The sequence below is a fragment of the Sphaeramia orbicularis genome, chromosome 6, assembly GCF_902148855.1.
Source record: "Sphaeramia orbicularis chromosome 6, fSphaOr1.1, whole genome shotgun sequence".
Classification (NCBI taxonomy): domain Eukaryota; kingdom Metazoa; phylum Chordata; class Actinopteri; order Kurtiformes; family Apogonidae; genus Sphaeramia; species Sphaeramia orbicularis.
The window spans coordinates 49,711,830-49,722,020 of NC_043962.1; the positions used below are offsets into that span (position 1 = coordinate 49,711,830).

A 10,191-nucleotide genomic window follows, 5' to 3' on the forward strand; every position below is an offset into this window, starting at 1 on the left:
GTCTTTCATTGAGTTCGCTAAAGAAAAAAATCTACCAATGGATAAGCTTATTGCGGTGTGCACTGATGGTGCTCCGTGTATGGTGGGGAAAAACAGAGGATTTGTAGCGCTTCTTCGTGAGCATGAAAATAGACCCATATTGAGTTTTCATTGCATTTTACATCAGGAGGCGCTTTGTGCTCAAATGTGTGGTGAGCAGCTTGGTGAGGTTATGTCGCTGGTCATTCGGGTGGTCAACTTTATTGTTGCCCGAGCTTTAAATGATCGCCAGTTTAAAACACTGCTGGATGAAGTTGGGAATAATTATCCCGGTCTGCTTTTGCACAGCAATGTGCGTTGGCTATCAAGAGGGAAGGTGCTCAGCCGTTTTGCGGCTTGCCTGAGTGAAATCCGGACTTTTCTTGAAATGAAAAACGTCGAGCATCCTGAGCTAACTGACACTGAGTGGCTCCTGAAGTTTTACTATCTAGTGGACATAACTGAACATCTGAACCAGCTTAATGTGAAAATGCAAGGCATTGGAAATACAGTCTTATCCCTTCAACAAGCAGTGTTTGGATTTGAAAACAAGCTGGAACTCTTTATCATGGATATTGAAACAGGTCGTTTACTACACTTTGAAAAACTGAGAGAATTTAAAGATGCGTGCACAGCAAGTGACCCTGCTCAGCATTTTGATCTCCAGCAGCTAGCTGGTTTCACGTCTGATCTCCTGCAGTCATTCAAAGCACGCTTTGGAGAATTTCGTGAGCACACTCGTCTTTTTAAATTCATCACTCATCCACACGAGTGTGCAGTGGACAAAGTCGACCTGAGTTACATCCCTGGTGTCTCTATCAGAGATTTTGAGGTAGAAGTTGCTGACCTGAAGGCCTCAGACATGTGGGTGAATAAGTTCAAGTCACTGAATGAAGATTTGGAAAGACTTGCACGACAGCAAGCAGAGCTGGCAAGCAAACACAAGTGGGCAGAAATGAAAAAACTTCAACCCGCGGACAAGCTGATTGTCAAAACTTGGAACGCGCTTCCTGTCACATACCACACACTGCAGCGTGTGAGTATTGCCGTATTGACCATGTTTGGCTCTACATATGCATGTGAGCAGTCATTCTCACATCTAAATAACATCAAAACCAACCTACGATCACGTTTAACGGATGAAAGCCTCAACGCCTGCATGAAGCTCAACCTCACCACGTACCAACCCGACTACAAAGCCATCAGCAAAACCATGCAGCACCAGAAGTCGCATTAATGGTAAGAAGTATTTTATTTATTATTGGTCAACTCCAGTATAACAACGTTATTAAAAAGAATAAATTAAGAGACTTACTTTACTCTAAAACTGTTGGTATTACTTGAAAATTCACACATTTAGTTGTATTCAGTGTTAAAAAATTTTATATGGCTCACACAGAAATATATTTTAAAACATGTGGCTTTCATGGCTCTCTCAGCCAAAAAGGTTCCCGACCCCTGCTCTATAGCATGTGTGCGTGAGAGAGAGAGAGAGAGAGAGAGAGAGAGAGTTAATGTAAGTGTTTTAGAACTACTGTAGTTCATAGGTGGCAAACAACGTCCGTCTTATTAACGTCTCTTTCCCTGTTGTCTTTCACCAGGACCTAATGTGATCCCAAACAGGACCATAATGATGGTGGAGGGTCTTCAATCTCTTCCTTCCAGGTTGACATCATATTTGGTGTTTTTTTTTAACCTTATGGGAGCTGCCATTTCATATTTCGGGTCAATGTGCGCTCCTTCAATATGTCCATGTGGAACTTACGTAGATTTAAAGTTTCGCATCGAACAACGTCTTTCGTTCCTTTTCCTTTTTCTCAACATACTTTGCTGTTTTGGTACAGCTGTGTACCGAACTGAACAGATGCATACCGAAACAGTTCGGTTCAGTATGTGTACCGTTACAGGCCTATTAAAGACACAGACGGATACAGATGGAGCATTCTGTCACCTCTGCATACGCAATTCTGTCCGTTTTCCAGATGCTCACAGATGTGTGCCCAGACGAAGAATACCACCGGGAAATGTGGAGGTAGCGAATCTTTTCAAATAGCGATTGTGTGAGTTAATGAAAAACTACTGACATATTTATGACAACTACCCAGGGCTTGGCTGGTTTCTGTCCTACTTAAAATATTATGGGGGTAAGGAGCGGTGTGGACCATGCCGCCAGCGGAAGTGAAAATGAAACTTATCGCTCATTTATCTATTCCCTACCTCCTGAAGCTTCGCTTTTAAACCTTACCAGCGGAAACACTGCAACATTAGTATCCACATTAGTGTTACCTCTGTCATCTCCATGTTTGTTATTACTGACTTTCTTCTTTCTCTCAAAAAACTTTACTTTTCTTCATGGTATTTGGCTAGTATGGTTAATTAAGAGCAGCGCCCCCTGGTGGATTGATTGAGAAACACTCATTCCAATGCATTAAATATCAGTAACGGCTCTTTGTTACAGTCAGACTAATGACAACGACAATACAGCACATTTTCAGAAGTAACTTATAACTGTAATGGTATTAAGTACTCATTTGGGTACTCTGTATCTGTAAGTACTCAAATGTAAGCACTTATTTGTACTTGTACTCGATCTGGAAAAAAGTGGTATCGGTGCATCCCTAGTCTATACAGTTCAAACTGTGAACAGAATTATTTTTCTTATTTTGTCATTCAGGATATAATTAATATATGTCACCCCGTCACTTATTGAGTTACACTGGCTACCCATAGCTGCCCGCATCAAATTCAAATCCTTAATCCTAGCCTACAAAATTCTCAGTGGGTCTGCTCCTACCTATCTAGGTGCACTGACAAAAGCTTATGTTGCCCCACAACCATTCCGCTCGTCTGGGGAACGTTGTCTGGTGGTTCCCAGACCTTGTACAAGACAATCCAGGCTCTTTTCATGGGTTGTTCCACGCTGGTGGAACGCTCTACCAAGTACTATGAGAACAGAGGCATCCCTGCCTATTTTCAAGAAGCTCCTGAAGACCCAGCTCTTCCAGGAGCACCTCCTGTCCTAGCACTGGCAGACATCCCATTTTAAATATTTTAATAAAGTTCTTCCCAGGCTTATCACTGATTTTCCCAGGATTATCTCTGGACCTGCTGCGGTGGTCCTGCCTCACTCCTGCCTTCATCATCATCACTCACCTATCCTCAACTGCCTCCATGTGTCTCCCCCTACTACCCCCTTCTCCCCTTCTCCCCCTCTCCCCCAGTCTCTATCTCTATCGCTCTCTCTTTCTTTACCCTCTCTCTTTAACCCCAACTGGTCAAGGCAGACGGCCATCCTCCAGGAGTCTGGGTCTGCTCGAGGTTTCTGCCTGTTAAAGGGAAGTTTTTCTTTGCCACTGTCACCAGTCACAAGTGTTTGCTCCTGGAGGATTCTGTTGGGTTTCTGTAAATTGGCTTAGTCTGGTTTTTGACCAACTCTATATATAAAGTGTCATGAGATAGCTTTTTTGTTGCGATCTGGCGCTATATAAATAAAATTTGATTGATTGAGTGATTAATTGGTTTTCCCCTGTAAGTTGCTTTGGAAAAAAGCATCTGCCAAATGCATAAACATAAACACATAAACATAATATACAATAAATATTCTTTAGAGGGAAAGTATACATCATTGTTTTAAATTAATCACTATTACAGATTATGAGTTTGTTATTATTAGTAGTGTGAAACAAATATCATAACTAATTATTTATAACAAAAGAAAACAGTCTTTAACCTGGCACTTTGAAATGTAAAAGTGAATGAAGGACTGTCAGTATTTTGGTAGTGCAGTAGTTTAGAGCCTCCAGATCTACAATGCAAGTTTAAAAAAAAAAACAAAAAAAAAGGTAGGGGAGCAAATAATGTAGATGAGGCAAAACAGACAGATTCCAGGTAGTTCTGCTGTAGTAGAGGTGGATTCAATCACCTAAAGGACTGGAATCATTACATTCTTACTCAGGCTCGGACAGTCTCATCCCTTCCTGCTGGATCTGCCAAGGGGAAATGTAAAAGCTAGTGGTAACATCTGGTAGAGCAAAATTTGTCTGGCTTAAGATTTCTTTTTTTTTTCTTTTTTAATCTTTTGGGTTCATTTTCAATCTGCTGGATACATTTCACCCTTTTCATCTTTCCTCACTGTGAAGCTCTAGTATGCCCTCTAGTGATTTAGAAAGCCTGAGTACACAAAGCTACACTGTCACTCAGTACAGTTTCAGTTACATTTCTATCTACCTGAAACCGTAAAATAACACCCAATTAGGGCTACATGATTAATCGATTTTAAATTGAAGTCAAATTTTTTAATTAGAATGATTTTTAAAAAAGAATCATCAAATCGAATTCATCTCTCTCATGCAACTCTGGGCTACTGTAGGCACCTCCTCCTAACTGTGAGAGTGGTCTTTCACAGAATCTGTGATAGGTCTGCAGTAATGATAGCAATGTAAACTGTGGTCCATGCACAAATCCCCTAATTCAAATATAACTGCATGGGGATCAGTCATCTTACGTTGTCCACGCACAGATCTATACCATACCATCTTCTTCTGAACCGGGTCTGGGGGGGAGGGAGAAGGGGAGGGGGGAGGGGAGGGGGGAGGGGAGTAGCCTCAGTAGAGTAGCCCAGACAGCCCTCTCCCCAGCCACATCCACCAACTCCAGGGTAATCCCGAGGCGTTCCCAGGCCAGCCCAGACATATAATCCCTCTAGCGTGTCCTGCGTTGGTGTCCTCCAAGTGTGGTTCCCCCAGTTCAAATATAACTGCGTGGGGATCACTCATCTTACATGGTCCACGCACGCACCCGAGACTGATGCCTGTCACACGATTTTTTTTTTTTTTCATATCAGACGATATTGATATGTACCACGATATACATCAAATCACTATTTTTGTCATGCTTAAATTTTCTGTTACTGATAAGTTAGTGGCGAAGACATCAGAAGGTTATTTTTCATTTAAATATGACTTATTTTCTGTCAGAGGTTGAACATGACAGATGTGCTGAAGAACATTACACAACTGTTTAAACAAATAAGCAAACAATATATCATTTGTTGACACACTATATAGACCCACTTAAATACAGAGATGTACCTCATATTATATTTTCGCTAATCTGTGTATGATATTTGCCCTATCTGAGTGGTGTAATGCGTGCAGAAGGGGTTCATGGTTGTGTGAGATTAATCTAGTGCCATTTCACTGAGTAGAAGCAAAGTTATTGAATTTTAAATATGTAGAAATTTTCCGATTAGCACTTTGCAGACAGTTCCTAAACTCGCGCTCACTAACTGGCTCCACATTCAAGGCAATGCCATCTACCGATCATTAAGGACCGTTCCTGTGGATGAAAACGGGGTTGTAGTAGCATCTCTGTGTTACCAAAGCGGCATAGAGCCATCATTTATGTGTCAAGGATTATTGACCAATGATCTATTGAGCCGGGAAGTACGAATCTGTCAATCCCTTCTCAACTTTACCGCTGCGAGTGTTTGTGTTCAGCACACATCCGTATTGTATTAAAAGCCCTGAACCAAGACAGTTCATACCCTACTTTTCAGTAACCCGGTTGCCCGAGTTCTCAGTCACATTTTCTCCTGAGAGAATGCTCATTATCTCCCACTGCAGCCCAAACAGTGTGTGTGCTGCAACTGCTCTTATGCCTGTGCTGTGCACGTCAATCTAATTTGCCATGGCTCTCGCGTGATTGGTTTGGTACGGCACTACTTAATTATGATTGGCTGTTCTTATGTCTGTCAAAACATAGACAAATGATTTCTATCAAAATTGTATCGAGCATGTCTCATATTTCTATTGAGGAAAAGGTAGATCACGTTATATATTGTTACTGTTTTATCGCCCAGCCCTATGTGGGCTCATCACAGAATTTTTGGGGATTCTGTGATACCATCCCAGATCTGAGGAAGGGAGCAGTGCCTTGCATTGCAGGGTGCTCATGAAAACAACATGCCGACTACTGTTGTCTTTTGTAGTTTTACCCAAGAATCGAGTTTTTAGAGGATAAAAAAAAATTTAAAAATTAAAAAAAAAAAATCGGGATTTCATTTTTGGGCAAAATTGTGTAGCTCTGCACCCAATGGTTTCCAATCATTGGGATTTCCTGTATCGTGTATCATGTACACACAACCAATGATGATTTACAGATGGTAAAGGTAACTTGGCCAAATCCAATTTCTAATAAAAACAAAGGTTTCTGACAATGCCTGATTTTATCAGGGTTTGACACATCCAGCACTTTTAAAAGCCATTAAAAATTTCCATAAGGCATTTGTTAATGCTGGAAAGACTAATACAGTTAGTTATAAGAAGAAAACCCTTTCAGAACTTTAAGTTTTTCATACATTATAAAATAATCCAGGTGTAGTTATGGAGCAAGTACGGTTACAATGTAGGTGTAGTTACTGGCGTGATTATAGTGTAGGTGTGGTTTTGGCAAAAGTGTGGTTATAGTGTAAGTGTGGTTATAATGTGGATGTGAGTGTGGTTTTAGTTAAGTGTGGTTGTAGTGTAGGTGTAGTTATAGTGTAGCTGTGGTTACAGTGTAGGTGTGGTTATTACGTAAATGTGGTTATAGTATAGGTGTGGTTATAGTGTAGGTGTCGTTACAGTGTAGGTGTGGTTACATTATATAGGTGTGGTTATAGGTGTGGTTACAGTGTAGGTGTGGTTATACGCGTGTTTATAGTGTAGGTGTGGTTATAATGTAAATGTGGTTATAACATAGGTGTGATTGTAGTGTGGGTGTGGTTATAGTGGAGGTGTGACTATAGGTGTGGTTATAGCGTAGACATGGTTATAGATGTAGTTATAACATATATGTGGTTATAGTTATGGTTACAGTGTGGGTATAGGTGTGGTTATAGTGTAAGTTTGGTTATAGTGTTGGTGTGGTTATGGCGTAGGTGTGGTTATAGTGTAGGTCTGATTATGGCGTAGGTGTGGCTATAGCGTAGGTGTGGTGATAGCATAGGTTTAGGTGTGGTTATAAGTGTGGTTATAACTCAGGGGTGGTGCTACCTCTCTTGTGCAGGTCATATTGCATCCTGCTGTTCTGGTCACTAAGGATCCTCCAGGCTGCATCGACTTCTAGAAAGTTCCTCTTATTTGACTCTGCTTCTGTAGAACTCTGTCCTTTGAGACGATCAGGGTGAAACTGTGCTCACACCAAAAAAACAATAATTAGAATCACTTATTGGATGAGAACACAAGTAAAGTAACTACAATAATAATTATGTATACAGAATGGAAATCTAATGGGGATTGACAAAATAATGGAAACACCTTAAAAAATCAACAAAATATAATTTAATATGGTGTAGGTCCGCCTTTTGCGGCAATTACAGCCTCAATTCTCCGAGGTATTGATTCATACAACTTGTGAATTGTTTCCAAAGGAATTTTAAGCCATTCTTCAGTTAGAATACCCTCCAACTCTTTTACTGACGATGGCGGTGGAAATCGACGTCTTACTTGAATCTCTAAAACTGACCATAAATGCTCAATAATGTTGAGGTCTGGGGACTGTGCCGGCCATACGAGATGCTCAACTTCATAAGAACATGGCTCAAAATGAACTTTTTGACCTAGGAGCACTGTGCTCCTAACCCTAAAAAGTTAGGAGCACAGGCTAAAATCTAGGCACACCACTATTATATAAAAAATTTGGAGAACAAGCAAAACTCTTGGCCATACCAAGTAATATTCCTATATGTATTTAAGCAATGTTAACAACCTAGAATAAAGTATTTGAATAGAGTATGAAAGAAAAAGCTTACATTGACACAGGTGCAAAACAATTGTCAATGTGTGGTATATACTTTAGTTGGTTCTTGGAGAAGAAAGACGAATCACACCATTATTTGCAACAACCAACTTTTTTATTTCATGGCCTAAAGGCCCTTAGTCACTGTGGTCTACACCACGCCTGAAGTCAGGTCTCCTTGACCTGGTGCCCCTTAGTCACTGTGGTCTGCACCACGACGCCTGAAGTCAGGCCTCCTTGACCTGGTGCCAGAGTGTAGGTACTTCCTGACCGCTGGCAGTGCATCGAAGTCATGCAGTGTTGGACCATCCGCAGAGATGCGCACGCGAGGGGGCGGGGACTAGATTTTCCGCTTCAGTCAGCGGGGCGTGGAGCTTGTTTATTTTCAGCTGACGAGTTACTTCTGCAGCCACTATTCTAGGCGCACGTATTAATTTTCGCTCATTTTTTTATTGGCGCACCGTGCGATCGTAATCTCAAAAACAGTCGCACTACCAAAATTCTCAGGCGCATGTGACCGTAATTCAGTCGCAGTCACGAGCCCTGTTAGAGTGTTCCTCATGCCATTCTTTAACAATTCTAGCTGTATGGACTGGGGCATTATCATCTTGAGGTGAAGGTGTTTCCATTATTTTGTCCAACCCCTGTATAGCCCCTTTTCCACCAACATTCCCAGGAACTTTTATTACCAGAAATGTATTGACCTAGCAAAGCAATGTCCTGGTAATCTCATCAACAGCAACACATCAGATTTCATAAAATCATCATGTTTGTAGTGTTGCTGTTCTGTGAGTCAAGGATCTCTAAAAAGTTAACTCTTACTATACTTAGTAACTTTTATGTTGAGGAAGGGTATCATCAAAGTCAAATTTATGTGTTTTTTTCCCTTTCTCAAATAAAACATTTTATATCCTTTTTATGTTTTATTGTGAATAAAATATTGGATTATGAGATTTGCAGAATTGTTTTTATCTACTTTCTGCACAACATTGCAGCTGTTTTGGAAGTGATTACATGCCCATTAATGTCATTAGAGAAGTTTTACCTTTAAGGCCAGCTGCTGGTATCTGCGTCGAAGCTGCTGGACTGACTCTGATGGGCTGGCTCCCAGTACAGCATACAGGTCTGTCTCTACTGACTCACACATACCTGCTGCAACAATATGTTTATGAGAGACAGAGAAAGTCCAAACACAAGATATAGATCTGGGGTGTCAAACATACGGTCCATGGGCCAACACCAGCCTGCCAAAGGGGCCAATCCAGCCCATGAGATGAATTTGTGCAATGCAAAAATTATACATGAGATTAACAATTAAATGTGTTAAAATTATTTTAGCTCAGGTTCCACATTCAGACCAGTATGATCTAAAGTGGATCAGACCAATAAAATAATAACATAATAAACTATAAATATTGACTACTCCAAATGTTTCTCTTTGTTTTAGTGTAAAAAAGTAACATTGTATGAAAATGTTTACATTTACAAACTATCCTTTAACAAAAAAATGTGAATAACCTGAACAAATGTGAACAACCTGAAATGTCTTAAGAGAAGTGAATGTGATTTTAACAATATTCTGCCTGTTACTAAATTTTTTGTGTATTTGTAGATCCACTGTGATCTGTAAGTTGGGTAATAATAAACTGAGGCACAATACTGTTGAAATTGCATTTATTTTTCTTTAAAAAAAAAAATCAGTTTGTTCATGGTTGTTGGGGTTATTTGCATTTTTTAAAGGACAGTTTGTAGATGCAAACGTTTTCATATTGTAATCTTACTTTTTCATTCTAAACCATAGAGAAAAGTTTGGAGTTGTCATTATTTATAGATTTTTATTTTTTTGTTTTACTGGTCCAGCCCACTGGAGATCAAATTTGGCTGAATGTGGCCCCTGAACTAAAATAAGTTTGACACCTCTGACACAGAAGGTTCAAAACTACTGATTAAATAGGTCAACTACACATTTTCAATTAAACTTAAGCTCATCAGTTCATAACAGCAATGACAACAGCGCACCATTTAGAAGTTAAATTGCCGAATTATTATAAATCTATATTAAATATTGCTATACATCAATATACTATCTCCAACTCCGATGTATATGTGTAAGGAACAGAAGACTTCTATCAACATTCATTACATTAGAATAATACCGAGTTAGATACATCTGAAATAGGAGGAGGCTCTTTGGCTGAAAAGCTACAGTTTAAGATGATGCATTAATAAATACAGACAAATTGCACTTTACAATTAAATAACATGAGTTTAGTGAGCAGCTTAGTGACCAAAGTTCACTTTTACCATTAAGACCTTAACTAAGGCCCTGGTGACAGAGGCTGGACAACAAGACTGCTGATTGTTGACAGGAACAAGCTTCTAAGTGTTTTGGGC

At 40.0% G+C, this 10,191-nt stretch overlaps 1 protein-coding gene across 4 annotated transcripts in view; it reads right to left on the bottom strand.

Moving 5' to 3' along the window:
- dnajc24 (DnaJ (Hsp40) homolog, subfamily C, member 24) overlaps window positions 1-10,191 on the bottom strand; it is a 33,556-nt gene that overhangs the window by 21,540 nt on the left and 1,825 nt on the right. For 2 of the 4 annotated variants that reach the window (XM_030137249.1, XM_030137246.1), the window contains exons 2-3: window positions 8,843-8,949; window positions 7,053-7,188 (exon numbers count right to left, since the gene is read on the bottom strand). In XM_030137249.1, the coding sequence (XP_029993109.1) occupies window positions 7,053-7,188; window positions 8,843-8,944 (238 nt within the window). In that variant the 5' untranslated portion in view covers window positions 8,945-8,949. Of the gene's footprint in view, window positions 1-7,052; window positions 7,189-8,842; window positions 8,967-10,191 lie in introns of all 4 variants that reach the window. The other 2 variants (XM_030137247.1, XM_030137248.1) reach the window with 2 other exon arrangements.